A 16,272-nucleotide genomic window follows, 5' to 3' on the forward strand; every position below is an offset into this window, starting at 1 on the left:
ATCAATGTTACATCGTTGCTTTGTTCTTCGTATAACCGTCTAACTAGGCGCATTACACAAGTATTTCTGATAGCTGAAGAATACAAACATTTAAGCTGTTGGCCTCATTCGCACACCATGTTCCACGTTTCTAGAAGTCTCACTTAGGCTGCGTGAAACTCTCTGCCTGCAGCAGTGAGAACACAGGCCAACACACAATATTCTGCGAAGCTCTGTTTAAGGCAGGAACAGCCATTGTTTCGCGGACGGATACAATCATTTGAAAGTAACGCAAGGTTCAGAGGACAGCAAGGGCCACTGCGGTTTAAGAGGCGTGAAAGCAACAAAATTCATGAAACCCCACCTTCCAGTGGGTGCCCATATTTCGAAAACAAGCAAGCTCTCCAAATATTTCAGCGTGTAAACAGGTATAACTACATTTTCACTCTATTCATGATGCGGAGCAGTAATCGCTTGCACGGGAAAGGTGCACCAATCAGTACCTGCACATTGTACACTGAAAGGCGATGGCACAGCTGAGAAAAATGCAAAACTACCAAACGCTGTCGACGTGCACATAGTCACCTACATCTCATAAGATCACAACTACGGCCCGTATTCACAAAACAGCTTTTGCGCTTGAAATGTTCGTAAGAGCAGCTGCCCGCCTATTCAGTAGGTTATTAGCGAATGCGGTCTGTGAATGCGGAGTTAGGGGAAAAAAGCTTGCGAATTCATACAAATTATTTTTGTGCCATACGAACCACGACACCAATGGACTTGTCCAAGCCAGCGGCACGAACCAGCGGTTCTAGGCAGGAAGGCCTGAGTTTTGCAAAGTTCGTGATGTCCGCGAGCTCTGGAAACACCCTCAGATGGAGCAGCTCAAGACAAAATTCAACCCTCGGAACGCCTCCAGTTTCATTGAATTATCGAGATTCACTCTTTAGTTATCACTTACGCGTTACCTCATGGGTGGCCGTGAAAAAAAGGAGTCACGTGCTCAAACCGTGGGTACCTTTCATTTGTTTATCGTTCCACTGAGGGCATTACCTGCGCAAGTAATTTATAGAATAAAATGTTTTAATGTCCTTCAATTACGCCCCTTATGCTAGTGTATCAGCTTTTGAAAACGTGGGAGATGTGCACTGTATGAGCTCTAAAATCACTTGCAAATTATTACACTTTGAGTTGTACTCCGAGGAAACAGTGGATAGCCAGATGATGTCCGAAAGAGGAGGCACACCCGTGACGCGCCCCAGAGAGGTGTGGCAGGAGGCTTGCGCCTCGTGTGTATGTAGACAGCGGGACAGTCAGGGTGCTGCTATCGTCCTCCAATTTTTTGCTATATTGCGTTCAGAGCAATAGGCGGCGCTGGTGACTAACACTACCCAGTCTTGTGTGTTTGAAACGAGGAAGCGGCGCGCGCACGGTGCGCTCATGTTGACATACGTGGCTTTATCTCCACACTTTAATGCATGCTACTTTCGCACGTTCCGCACTATCTTTGGACACTGACGGCCGTCATACAAACTCAGGCGAGCGAGAAACTCGGTGCATCCTGCATAGCATCCCAGGGCCCCGATTAACAAAAACGTTCTTGGGCTTAAGCTGTTCGTAAGAAAAGACGCCAGTCAATCGTCATATTCGACATATGATTAATACACCAGCCAAGCAATCGCAAACAGCACTGACGAGGAATAACTTTGCGAATACGACGAGTAACATTTTCTTGACTGTGCTATACTGTTTTACAAAGCACGAAAAAAAGGACTGACACACGTGTGCGAAAATTTTCGCTAGCGAACGTCAAATAAATACATGAAGGGTAACTGCAACTGAAGAGAAAAAACTTGAAATTAAAGACGAAAAATGAAGCTAAGCTACGCACATCTGATTTCACTGACTAAGATGGCTTAATCAAACATTCATCCATGAATGGATGAATGGACGCCTTTTCTCCCAGCGCGACAGAAGGTGCACTCATGTGGTTTCCCGGTTCATTTTTTTTTTGCATGACATAGGCTTCTAAGATTTCACGTGCTTTTTTAGAGCTGCAGCGAGTCAAAGCCTAGGTTTTTTGAAGACAGGCTTACAGCCATGGGGTGTGCAGTGTGTCGCCAAATGTCCTGGGGACTATAGCATTGCTGTCGCATACCTGTGTTCTCTTAACCTAATATTATTACAGTGGCCTGTCTGTCCTATATGTATGGTTTCCCGCACGATAAAGGCATCTTGTAGACAATGTTGTCTACGCAGTCCAAGTATCTGTCTACGTAGTTTATTTCGCATTTGTTGACTGGTTTGGTTCTGTCGTTATTTACTTTTTTGCATAGGCCTTTCACATTTAAAAGAGCACCCACAAAAAAAAACCTCTCGGTCCGTGCTTTTCGTCAATCTTTTTGAGGCCATCTGAAATTTTATGCATACGAGGTCTGTCAGAAAAGTATCCGACCTTTAGCCGAAGAAAAAAAACTGACATAACTGGAGCGTTCGAACCTAATCACCCTCAAAGTAGTCTCCTTGGGACTCCACACACTTCTCCCAGCGGTGCTGCCATTGTTGGAAGCCTTCCGAGAAGGCCTCTTTCGGAATGGAGTTTAGCTCAGCTGTCGTTGCTGCTACAATGTCCTCTTTTGTCTGAAATCGCGCTCCTTTCAATAGCCTCTTGATTTTGGGAACAGCAGGGGGCCATATCAGGAGAGTAAGGAGCCTGCTGAACTACAGGAGTCTGTTTTTCGCCAAGAATGTCTGCATCAAGTGCGAGGAATGTGTGGGAGCATTGTAGTGATGGATGCGCCAATTTCTTGTTGACCTCTTGATGGCCAAATCTTCGGTCATAATGGAATGTGCAGAAAAAAGTGCTGTAGCCCATTTCTTCCGCCATTTCTCGGATAGTCACACGACGGTCCCGCATCACCACAGCATTCACTTCGGCAATGACCTGGTAATTTCGGCATGTTGATGGCCGACCGGAGCCTCGCTCGCTCTCCACCGATGTGCGGCCGTCTTTAAACCGGTTGTAACACTCCTTAATCTGTGTGCTGCTCATAGCATCGGTACCGAAAGCTGTCTGAATTTTCCGAATGGTTTCCACTTGGCTGTCGCCCAGTTTCTGGCAAAATTTGATGCAGTAGCGCTGCTCAAGTCGCTCAGCCATTTTCCTTTGAATAACTAAGCCGACGAGAGCACTGCGCACTACCTCACTCAAACGCTGCGTCCAAGCGACTGATTCTATCGGCAGGCGGGAAAAAATTCGCGCATGCGCACGAAGGTTCAAGGTCGGCTGATGCAAGCGCGCTTTGCATATCCATCAGGTCTTCGCAAAAAAATATAAGGTCGGATACTTTTCTAACCGACCTCGTATAAGATATCACAGTTACGTTCTTATATATGCTCACCGTTCTTTGTAGCTGCATTCTTTTTGCTACTTAAGCCTCTCAAAACATCTTTGGCGATGGACGTTATAACTGTAATAAGATGACCACTATCCCTAAGCTTCGTAACCTGCCGCTGCATACTATCTAGGACTGACACGTGTGTCCGTCCTTTCTTTTTTTTGTCCTTTGTAAAACAGTATAGCACAGTCAACACAAGGATGACGTACCAACTAGTCCCAGTAGAAGTCTTATTGAACGCCGAGTATCGCCAAACGCACGCCCAGTTTTATCATATCAGCCCCGCAGCAACGGCGACGGGAGATCTGCGCCAAGATAACAATTAAGTTGCAATGTTTGAACCATTGAGTTAGTGAACGGAGTGGTGCTCCACCTGTACATGAATACTAGGATTTCCCGATTTTAACAGTGCACGGTAAAAAATTCCGTAAAATCATTTTAAGGGCATTCTTACGTTATGCCGTGCTGTTGCTCAGATACGTGCTGTTTCAATAGGACGCCTGGTGAATCTTTCTGGGGTTTATGTGCTCTGCAATTCATCCGCAGCACGTCAGACCCCAGAAAGAAAAACAATACAAGACCAAGCTTGCTTGAGTTGCCCCAAACAATCGAGTGTTTATCACTACAATCGTTCAATTTAGTATTTGCACTGTTACGTACCTTGCTTTAAAAAAAATATGCGGAGTTGCCTTTCTCAGTCCCTCGCCATAAGGTGTTTCCAAAACATCACTTCCTTCATCATCATCATCAGCCTATATTTTATGTCCACTGCAGGACGAAGGCCTCTCCCTGCGATCTCCAATTACCCCTGTCTTGCGCTAGCGTATTCCAACTTGCGCCTGCAAATTTCCAACTTCATCACCCCATCTGGTTTCCTGCCGACCTCGACTGCGCTTTCCTTCTCTTGGTATCAATTCTGTAACCATAATGGTCCATCGGTTATTCATTCTACGCACTACATGGCCTGCCCAGCTCCATTTCTTCCGCTTAATGTCAACTAGAATATCGACTATCCCCGTTTGTTCTCTGATCCACACCGCTCTCTTCCTGTCTCTTAACGTTACTCCTGTAATGACGAAGTTAGCACAAGCGTCGCTGTGGTCGCATGGCTGCTGAAGTGAGGAAGAGAAAGACGAACGGATCGGTGTCGCTGGTTTTGCCTCGCGCTGGCGTTTGGCTGGAACTGCTCGGGTGCTCTTTGAGCTGGACCTAACGCCAATAAACCCCATATCATTTGGTGGAGGCGCTGGGTATACTAACTATCCTACCAACTCGCCCTGGAACTCCGCAGCCGCACTCTGCCCTCCGCTACCCCCACGACCATGCCAGACGACGCCGGTGAGCGACCCACTTCGTCAACTGTGCAAGTCACCTGTGGTGCCGTTCGTGAACGAGACCCGGCTGTGTTCAGTGGCACCGCTGATACCGACGTCGACGACTGGCTTTCGTCGTACGAACGGGTGAGCAACCACAACAAATGGGACGATCGGACAAAGCTCACCAAGGTTATTTTTTATCTTGCGGGTGTCGCCCACCTTTGGTTCCGCAACCATGAAGCAAGCATTGCGACATGGAATGACTTTAAGACTGCATTCGCGGAAGTATTTGGCCGTCCTGCGGTGCGAAAGCTTCGCGCTGAACAGCGCCTTCGCCACCGAGCGCAACAGCCGGGCGAGACTTTCACTAGTTACAACGAGGACGTCATAGATCTCTGCAACCGCGTGAGCCGAACGATGACTGAGGAAGATAACATAAAAGAAATCCTCAGGGCATTGAAGACGACGCTTTTCAGATGCTCATGGCCAAGAATCCTACCACCGTTGCAGCCGTAGTCACATATTGCCAAGCTTCGATGAATTACGCCGGCAACAAGCGCTCGCCGCCAAACTGTTCCTCAAGTGGCCTCCCTTTCCAGTTTGGTGACTGCTCACGGACAGGCTGATGACGGGTCTCTCCTGCCTCAGATCAAAGCCTTCATTCGTGAAGAGGTGGCCCGCCAGCTCTCGCTGCGCCCCTCTCACCCAGGAGCCTGTCCAACCTTTGTCCTCGGCCGTGCAGCAGGCCATCCGCGAGCAGGTTGCAGAGCCCTTCCACCAGTCCAACAGATTGCTGCACCAGCTCAGATTGCTGCACCCTTGACGTACGCTGAAGTCGTGTCGCGTCCTAGACAAACGACACTCCCCTACTCGGCGCCACCACCGCGCCCAGCGCTTCTTCCTGTCCCTCAAATGCCCCCTCAGTACTTCCGGCCACAAGATCCCTGGCGCATGCGGGACAGTCGGCCGATATGCTTCTCGTGCGGTATCGCGGGACATGTGGCGCGCTTTTGTCGCCGTCGCCTGCCGCGTCAGGACGTCGTCGTTGAGCCTCAGGTACCTGCATCCCACCAGCATGCTGATTCGAACCCATCGCCGAACTTCTGGACCGGTCGTCAGAACTTCAGCTCCCGTCGTTCACCATCACCGCGTCCCCGTTCGATATCGCCGATGCGTCGTCGCCCGCCTCTTGGCGACATGCTCACTGCATACGTCGCGTCGGACCACTCCAATTGGGACATGATTCTCCGTTTTGTCACCTACGCTTACAATACCGCGACTCAAGCAACCACAGGCTTTTCACCATTCTTTTTATTGTATGGACGAGAACCCTCGTGCACGCTCGATACAGTATTGCCATACCAACCTGACGCCTCTGAATATCGACCCATATCAGAAGTAGCCAGTACGCTGAAATGCCGCTAACTTGCCCGTACCTTCACGACGGAAGGTCAAGCCCACCAGCGGAATCGACATGACACCGACCTGAGCCCTACCACTTTCCGTGTCGGCTCCCTCGTCTGGTTGTGGATTCCACCTCACGTTCCCGGTCTTTCGTCTAAGCTGCTGGCTCAATACCACGGACCCTACCGGATCGTCGCCTGTACATCTGCTGTAAACTATGTGGTCGAATCTCTCACGCTGTCGGACGATCTGCGGCGTCGTGGTCGCGAGACTGTGCACGTCAGCCGGCTTAAACCGTATTACGATCCCTCTATTGTGTCGTCACCGTGAGTCGCCAGGATGGCTAGTCTTCTCTCGTGGGGCCATTGTAATGACGAAGTTAGCACAAGCGTCGCTGTGGTCGCATGGCTGCTGAAGTGAGGAAGAGAAAGACGAACGGATCCGTGTCGCTGGTTTTGCCTCGCGCTGGCGTTTGACTGGAACTGCTCGGGTGCTCTTTGAGCTGGACCTAACGCCAACAAACCCCATATCACTCCTAAGATTTTTCGTTCCATCGCTCTTTGTGCGGTCCTTAACTTGTTCTCGAGCTTCTTTGTTAACCTCCAAGTTTCTGCCCCATATGTTAGCACCGGTAGAATGCAATGATTGTACACTTTTCTTTTCAACGACGTTGGTAAGCTCCCAGTCAGGATTTGGTAATGCCGGCCGTATGCACTCCAACCCAATTTTATTCTTCTGTGAATTTCTTTCTCGTGATTGGGGTGTGAGTAATTGACCTAAATAAACGTACTCCTTTACAGAATCTAGAGGCTGACTGGCGATCCTGAATTCTTGTTCCCTTGCCAGGCTATTGAACATTATCTTTGTCTTCTGCATATTCATCTTCAACGCAATTCTTACACTTTCTCGATTAACGTCCTCAATCATTTGTTGTAATTCGTCTCCATTGTTGCTGAATAGGACAATGTCATCTGCAAACCGAAGGTTGCTGAGATATTCGCTGTTGATCCTCACTCCTAAGCCTTCCCAGTCCAAGAGCTTGAATACTTCTAAGCATGCAGTGAATAGCATTGAAGAGATTGTGTCTCCTTGCCTGACCCCTTTCTTGATAGGTAACTTTCTACTTTTCTTGTGGAGAACCAAGGTAGCTGTGGAATCCTTGCAGATGTTTGCTAAGATATTCACGTATGCCTCCTGTACTCCTTGATTACGCAATGCCTCTATGACTGCTGGTATCTCTACTGAATCAAATGCCGTTTCATAATCTATGAAAGCCATGTAGAGAGGTTGATTGTACTCCGCAGATTTCTCGATTACCTGATTTATGACATGGATATGATCCATCGTAGAATATCCCTTCCTGAAGCCAGCCTGTTCTCTTGGTTGGCTGAAGTCAAATGTTGCCCTGATTCTGTCGGAAATTATCTTGGTGAATATTTCATACAATACTGAAAGCAACGTAATGGGTTTGTAATTCTTCAGTTCTTTAACGTCTCCCTTCTTATGGATTAGTATAATGTTGGCGTTCTCCCAGCTCTCTGGTACACATGAAGTTGTGAAGCATTGCGTATAATGGGCCACAAGCATTTCAAGCATGATATCTCCTCCATCTTTGATTAAATCTACTGTTATTCCATCATCTCCAGCAGCTTTTCCCTGGTCATGTCTTTCAAGGCCCTTCTAACTTCAGCGCTAATTATAGAAGGAGCCTCTGTATCCGGTTCATCACTATTTTGAATGAAAGTAGCTTAGCTGTTTTGGGCAGTGTACAGGTCAGTACAGAATTCTTCCGCTGCTTTTACTATGTCATGGAAATTGCTGATATTACCATGCTTATCTTTCAGTGCATACATCTTGCCTTGTCCTATGCCAAGCTTTCTTCTTACTGATTTAATGCTGCGTCCATACTTTACGGCTTCCTCAATCTTTCCCACGTTATAATTTCGAATATCCCTTACCTTTTTCTTGTTGATTAGTTTTTACAGTTCAGCGAATTCTATCTGATCTCTTGAGTTGGACATTTTCATCTTCTGTCGTTTCTTTATTAGGCCCTTTGTTTCTTGAGATAGCTTACCTAAAGGTTGCCTTGGTGCCCTACGTCCCACTTCAATTGCTGCTTCTGAGATCAACCTAGGTACGGTTTCATTCATTACCTCTATGTTGTCTTTATCTTCCTACTCTAAAGCTGCATATTTGTTTGCAAGCACCAGCCTGAATTGGTCTGCTTTTACCCTTACTTCCTCTAGGTTGGCCTGTTTCCTCTAGACTAATCTCTCTCTCTTCAAATTGAGAGAAATCCTAGACCTCACTAACCTATGGTCACTGCACTTAACCTTACTTCTACATCCTGCAGTATGCTTGGATCGGCAGAGAATATGAAATCTATTTCATTCCTTATTCTCCATTAGGGCTTTTCCAGTTCCACTTCCTGCTGCTGCGCTTCCTGAAGAAGGTATTCTTTATTCGAAGCCTATTCCTTTCCGCGAATTCTACTAACATCTCTCCTCTTGCATTCCTAGAATCGATACCGTAGTTGCCAATTGCTTGCTCACCAACCTGCATTTTCCCTACTTTTGCATTGAAGTCGCCCATGACTAAAGTATACTGAGTTTGGACCTTTCTCATTGCTGGTTCAACATCTTCATAAAACTGTTCTATTTCTTCATCCTCGTGACTAGAGTTGGGGCATAGGCTTGTACTACCTTCATTTCGTACCTCCTATTCAGCTTTATTACGACGACTGGTACCCTCTCATTAATGCTGTAGAATTCATCAATGTTGCCGGCTATGTTGTTATACACTAGAAATCCTACCCCGGATTATTTTTTATCTGGAAGACCTCTGTAGCAGAGGACGTGGGCGTTAGTCAGTACTGTGTAAGCCTCACCAGTTCTTCTAACCTCACTAAGGCCATATATCCCAGGAAATGCCTGATAATTCTTCAAATCCCTAGTCCGCTAAGCTCTCACTCGAGAGGGGCGGTGTTGAACGTTACTTCAGTTTCCATTGGCGGCCTGTCTTGACCCAGAGATTCTTAGCACCCTCTGCCGCGTAGCAGGTCTGACCGCCGCCTTGGTCAGGTGCTCCGCAGCCACTGGGAACTGAGGGCCATGGGTTAATTGTCGGAGTCATGAGGGAGGTAGTGGCCGAATACTGCACCAGGGAGGCCAATTCCTGTTCTGGTGAGGGAGTGACTTTAATGAAGTTTAGTGGGCCTTCCTAGTTTCGTTGCACCTGAACTAGTATAGCCCCACTAGCTGTCGGCGATATTTTTTTTTTCTTGCTGGTGTCAGGCACCACTCCATTCCTGAAAATGTGGTGGACTGGAGTAGGATTCGAACTTACGACCTTCAGATTTGAAGCCAGGTATTCTGCCTCTGCTCCACGCCACCCCTCCTTAGTTTCCACGCTTCCTTAGTCAGCAGTAATGTAAAGCGTCAGTACAGTAAAGCATGGTGTGAGGTCGGTATGGTTTACTCGCTTAGGGATACGATGTGCATATTGCGAGCACAGCAGACGAAGAGAAATTCTAATTCGTTTTTATAGCAAACAAGGCAAATAAGTACGAAGTGTTAGACTTGCACCATCAAGAATTGGCTTTCTGCGGAATTTCAGCACCATCAAAGCAACGGAAAGCACAAGTTAGGCGGAAACCTCGAAGATAAAAACAACTATTACCGCAGCTAAGCTCGTAGGCGTTAAATTGAAACGCTAACTGTAACTGGTCACGCATTAAAGGTGGCCAGCGATACTATTCCCTGCATCGTGAGGGTCTCGAATTTTGCAGGTTTGATGGTATTAGGTAGCATACGTGGTTTTCGACTAGCCACCGCAAGCTAAGTAAGGCGAAGCGGACCAATCGGAGAAGCCGGCACCACCCTCTTCATGCGGTTATCTATTTTCACTGTGCTTGCTCGGTCCCATCGAAAACCCTCTCCACTAGAGCGTGCTCCTCGCCTCTTGTCAGCCAATCAGATAAGAAAAACCGCTGAGTGTAGACTTGAGTGAGTTATTGGTTTTGAAAGCGAACAAAGGTGACCTCCTATAAACGAGGAGGGTGTTTGATTGGGTTGTTCAGACAACGCTGCCGGTCACCGCCCGATGCTTGCGTCGGTGGTTACGTAAATTTGACGTCAGGAGTTTGGAATCAAAACAGTTTGGAATCATTTTACGTTATAGGGCCCCAGGTTGGCGTCCACAAGGTCGTCGATCCGAATCGCTGCGTGACGCTGCCATGGTGAAGTTCAGCGCAGCGTTGTCTTACTCGGACTACATGTGAAGCAGGAGAGAACAGGGGAGGTATTCGGTAAGAATCCAACTAGTGGACATGTCCATTTCGTCTGCTGCTCGAGTGCTTACTTGCTGTGACGCGTGGCTCCTGCTAAAGCGCACCCCAACCAATCTGAACTTCGAAAGCAGACGAAATGTACAGGGTCGACCACATCTAAGGTGAACACCTCATTAGTATTCAAGACATCATAGAAGCTGATGTTCAGTAGATAATTCGAAAAATCATTATTGCGTTTATCGACAGCATGATTACACATCGTATAATGAACATTTCACTGGTGAAGTAGAATAAACGCTGTAGTTTTACCGGCTTGAATACTAATGAGGTGTTCACCTTATGTGGTCGACACTGCACATACATGTCCACTAGGTCGACTCTAACAGAATACATCCCCAGGCCTCGATGCTTGATTAATCGGCCTCATAACAACAAAAAGGCTGTGAAAGTCTGATGTGCGACGGTAGGAAGGAGGAAGCGGCACGATGCTGTCGGCATTCTGAAACCTACGCTCTTCGAAAACTTGCTTCTTAATCGCCGTTCCAACGTAGGCAGGCAGCCATTCGGTGTTCCCTGCCGAAGTGCCCGGATCTTCGTACTCGCGCCACCTGGCTATGGAGCACAGGTGGTAGGCAAGAATCAGAAGCGTGTGTCTGATGACAGAGCTGGGATGATAACGATGCAACGACCACGACGGCATCGCGAACGCGAACATACACCCAGCTGCTCAAGTTAGTAGGTATCACGGCGTAGATAGATAGATAGATAGATAGATAGATAGATAGATAGATAGATAGATAGATAGATAGATAGATAGATAGATAGATAGATAGATAGATAGATAGATAGATAGATAGATAGATTCAATGCACCTAAAGTTGGTGAAAAATGTCTCGCAATAATGCTGTACACCTACACAAACCGCCAAGAATGTAGACGTGGGAACAGCCGCCGACGTCGCGCCATTGGTATACAGTGCAACACACGTATAATGCGGAAATTGCGGGTTAAGATCCTACCAGAGGCAACTTTTTTCGGCGTGTACTTTCATTTCCCTTTAGTTTATAATATGAATATTGCAATTAAAAACCGCAGCTGAGTTCCTCTACGCTTTCTTTACCTGTTGGCTTCATATATGGCTGCACTTAACAAAAATTGCGCGCAATTCCCCCTCTTCTCATTCACCGTAAACTATTGCATCATCCCAAAGGGCTGAGTCATACCTGCGCCTATCTAGGAGGAACTATGCTGCCAGTGTAAGGAAGCAACTTGTCCGGTTATACAAAGAAAAATATACTGCAATAGCATAGAATATCCAGTTTAAATAGCCTCTCTGCGTCTAAGTGAAGAAGGATACTCGGGAAGATTATGAAAAGCCACAACTCTTCTGAGTTTCGATGGCATCTGACGAACTGGAATCTGTTGTAGTGTCCAATGTCTGCGCGTACGCCAAGACCAATTTTGCCCCTTCTGCACATTTACCGACAGATTTACTGACCTTTTTTTAGGAATGTTTGAAAGTTAGGGATGAAGCTTCTGCACCTATTATTTTTTTACGTATTCCAGAAAAAATATGCTAGCAAATGTACCTTTTAAACTTATTCTACTTTTCTTACTACATTCTACAAAATCTATAACACTTTGGGCGAAGAGGGCACTGCTGCAGTTTTTAAGGGCAACAGACTTGGACAAGCGGCTGTAGCCCGGACAGATGTGTTTATAGTGATGCAAGTGCAACTGTGCTGTGCCACCTGTGACCGAATGTGATTGTGTATCTGTGCTCCTTTTTTTCTCTACCTCTACTTTCCTGTCACTTTACCTCCCCCTCCCCTCTCTCCCCAGCGTAGGGTAGCAAACCGGATCTTCCCATCTGGTTAACCTCCCTGCCTTTCCCGTTTATTTTGTCTCTCTCTACAACACTCTCAATAAATAACTAAAAATAGATCAACGTTTGCTGCGCACGAGCAAGAACAGATATTTGCCTTTATAGTTTTCATTTTTTGGCCTAAAAGTAGTCTACAACACACTGAAAAAATGGGATTTCTGGTACCAAATGTCATCTAAGGCCCTTCCAATAGTGGTGCGAAGGTTGGACCACGTATCCAGCCAAGAACATTAGAGGCCATTGTTTTGTGTTGTTTTCCCAGATGGCACATTGAACAAAAGAAGAAGCACCCGATACGTGCTGGCAAAAACTTCATTTAAGAATAATTCTTTACCCAGTGTTTACCTATTTTCATTGGTTTTTCAAGTAAATGTACATGCCTGTTCTTTTATTACCCGTGACAACACTGGCCGAGACAGCACAATATAGCACGACAAGCCGCGCATGTAGTGGCCTTTCGTTATCGTTCTAGATGCCGCAGGTGCACATCTGCATTGCTTCCTACTGTGCGATTTCAGTTTATGACCAACTGGTCAGCCAACCAGCTTTCTGGAGATAAAATAAGTATGACATCTTTGTATCTGTATAGTATCACGAGAGCATCGTTACGGCGATTTATATTAACCAGGTTTATTGTGAAACTTGATATAGCTGTAAAATAAATAAATAAGTTTAAACAAGTTGTGAGGTTTTGCGAGCGAAAACCACGATTGATGTTGAGGCATGCCGCTGTACGGGACTGCGATTAATTATGATCAAATGGGGTTTATTCTAAGCAAACCGCGTTTTTTTTTTTTGCATTTTGGGCCTCATGATAACACGGATGTCGCGCTCGGGATCAAAACCCTCAACTTCGACCCCAGCAATGCAACGGCATAGTCAAGGATATTCCGCGGCGGGGGACACTGGTGTAATCACAGTTGTTATAAGCGACATAACCTTACGTTTGGCATTGCTAGAATTGAATTGGCATGCAAACAGAGCCGCGCCTGCTTAGCGCAACTTAGACACGACGCAGGGCGTGGACCTCTCTTTCTTGCTGCCCCAAAATTATCTGAGCAGGGGCAAAGAGAAGTCTGGCTTGCCTGCAATATGTGTTCGTAGGCGTCCTTCTGGTCCTCTTCGTCGGGGCTTCGCAACAAATCCCAATCCACGGCCATAGCTGCTTGTCGTGACCCAGCTAGTGAGAAAGCAGGCCGTCCGGTGTTGATTGCGGGGCGTCTGGCAGCGCGTGCCACGCGGTTGCCAAGCGACAGCGCGTGTCGGGCACTCTTCTCCCTCTTTCTCTCGCTTTCACGGCTGACCCCTGGGGACGTTGCGCCTCATCGTGGAGGGTGCGCTCAAGCGTAGCGCAATAAAGTGATTCTACTTCCGCTAGGTAGCGCGGCGGCTGCGGCGAGCCTGGCGAGCCGCACATTTTGTCGTGGAGCGTCTAGCGTGCATTTGGGGTCTGGCGCATCGCTCCAGGTCGCTTGCTTTTGCGCTGCGCGCTACCAGATAAGTCATCACTGCACTGACATCGCTCTCTTTTTGCCATCACTGCAGTGATTCAGTAATTATACCTGCTCTATAGAATTCACAATTGTATATTTGTGGTTCTTTCTTTACTTGTTAATTTATTGTGATTTTTTTTTTTGCCAATGAGCGTGTGTCTCTTGCTTTAGCGCTCACTTAGCGTATTAGCAGAAAAAAAGTAAGAGAAAAGTAAAGCATAATAGGCGTTTACAGAACTGGTCTGTCCTAGCTATGCGCGTTTTCTTCGAGAACCTGCTCTGCGAGGGTGACGAAGCAACTAGGGAAAAAAACATTATATTAAGCTGCTAAACACTAGCACCTAATAAATGCGTATTCGTTCTGCTTGCATTTTGTTGCGTTTACTTCAGCTCTTTATCTCCTTATTGTTGTATATTCAGCACCACGGACACACTGGACGCTTCAATTCATATTTTTGCTGACTAGTCTAGCATAGCGTGACTTCCACCGACTTGCGTTCAGTCACTGCCACAGCTATATCAACTCTGTAGAGCTGCAAAGAAAAAAGAAAGACTAGCAGGGAGGCTTAGACTGGTGCTAGGAGCGGCGACATTAGACAATTCACAATTAGGTGCGGGCAATTGTGTCACTCAAGCAGCGTTCTGGATTTCAAAGCGACTGAAATGAGCCGCATTAATGCAGCTTCATAATGGATGCAATAAGAATGCAATAGCGTTCAAAAACAAAGGACACATACAGGTACACCTGGGATCTGTGTCCTTTATATGTCCTGTCTTTGTCATACACAAAAAAGAAGTTACCAGGAATACGGAGGCTTGAAGTGAGAAGCAGCGGTCGATCAAGGAATATCGCCGCAGCCAACGCTTACAAAACTCGTTACGCGAATTCCGTTGCATTTCTATAGATTGTTTTTACCTCAGTAGGCTTACTCTTGAGATGCAATTGAATACCACGTATGAATTATCTAAGGGACATGATTCCCGAGGGGGCTTAACTTCGCCAGTGCAGGAACCGCTTTCCTTAGTGTTTTAAGTGCGGAGAACTTCAGGCGCCCGGGCTGTCGGCGTCAGTCGCGTGATCACGCTCAAAAACAAGTGCTCGAAACAAGGTCAAAACAAGTGCAGCATTGATCAAAACCGGTTCAAAATAAACTAACGTTATTCAGAATAATTAAAAGACAGAAATAATCAAGCATTAAGCGCATTGATTAACAGTTGTCATTCAAATCGCCTCAAAGCTTTGTCTCCATGTGCATGGTTGTTTGGCTCCATGTGCGTGACACTTGCCCACCACTTGTGCCTAAACACAACTGTCATAACGGATGATGGATTGCTAAACACAAGATAAACAAAGGATAAAACAAGATAAACAGAAGGACTACATAAGGGAAACACCGGCGAATCACTGCTCCGCATTTCTCCAGCTTTCACGTTTAGTGGAACTGCATTACCGCCGAGTTTATCATTGATTTTTGTACGCTTAGCTCACACCCGTCTCCTTAATTGTTTACAGTTCTTTTCTGTTGGAAGAGTAGATTAAGCTGGTGCCTAAAGTAAGGGGAAGGAAGTTTAAGCGCTCAAAAAAAGACGAAAAAAATGGGGTTCGTGCACAGTTCTGAAAGAGAGGGAATAGTCAAGTGTTCTGTTCTTGGTTCTTCTATGAGGGAGGGGTAACAGAAATGGACGTCGATCACACACGTCAGATTTTTCAAAGGACAACAGAAGCATTCCTGCTGATATAGCGCAGACCCCCCTTCAAAAAAAAAAAAATAGACATCGAGAGCATACACGTGTCAAATGCCACTGGCAAGCGTGGGAAATAAAGAAAAAGGCCAGTAGAAAATCCGGAATCACATCACCTCTGCAGCATACTCGCATGCACGTAAAATATAAATAGCACCTGCGACTATTTTGTCAAATATTCTGGTGTTTTCCCCGTTCCTCATCTCATGTCACTGATATATTTATAAAGACATTCAATATTAAGGTGATAAGCAACGGCGGCCGGATTTCGATGGAGGCGAAATGCAAAAGCACGTGTGTACTTAAATTTAGGTGCACGTTAAAGAACCGCAGGTTGTCCAGATTATTCTGGAGTCCACACTACAGTGTACGGCAGCACGCAATGATTGTAAACTATATACGTAAATTAAAAAAAATAAAAACAATGCGTCGGCCGGGAATCGAACCCAGGTCAACTGCTTGGAAGGCAGCTATGCTAACCACTATACCACCGACGCTCACGGTAGAGTGGCTCCCATGCACCGCACTTGGACCACGTATGCAGCGCAACGATAAGGCGAGCAGCACTGAGTGAGAGAAAATAGGCCAGTCCAGCCTGTTTCTATACGGCCGGCCAAGACTAAATCGAGCGACCGCAGCCGTCCCAGTGTTGCTGCCGCCTCGGTCGCAGCTGCGGAAAACGCTCACCCTACAGCTGCTTCCGTTGGTTCTGCTCGCACACAAAGGGACAGTGTGACAGCTGCCACCGCGAGCGCTGGCCCCTGAT

At 46.7% G+C, this 16,272-nt stretch overlaps 1 protein-coding gene and 1 non-coding gene across 2 annotated transcripts in view; both read right to left on the bottom strand.

Moving 5' to 3' along the window:
* The window catches only part of LOC119435808 (uncharacterized), a 40,962-nt gene extending 27,532 nt beyond the window's left edge, over window positions 1–13,430 (bottom strand). Inside the window, exon 1 of the mRNA XM_037702525.2 lies at window positions 13,356–13,430. Within this exon, the coding sequence (XP_037558453.1) occupies window positions 13,356–13,430 (75 nt within the window). The remainder of the gene's footprint in view (window positions 1–13,355) is intronic.
* A 2,501-nt stretch (window positions 13,431–15,931) lies between these two features.
* Trnag-ucc (transfer RNA glycine (anticodon UCC)) lies at window positions 15,932–16,003 on the bottom strand. The gene has a single exon. It is a non-coding gene; the product is annotated as a tRNA-Gly (tRNA).
* Between the last annotated feature and the right edge of the window lie 269 nt (window positions 16,004–16,272).

This window comes from Dermacentor silvarum, unplaced genomic scaffold (genome assembly GCF_013339745.2).
Source record: "Dermacentor silvarum isolate Dsil-2018 unplaced genomic scaffold, BIME_Dsil_1.4 Seq925, whole genome shotgun sequence".
Lineage (NCBI taxonomy): Eukaryota > Metazoa > Arthropoda > Arachnida > Ixodida > Ixodidae > Dermacentor > Dermacentor silvarum.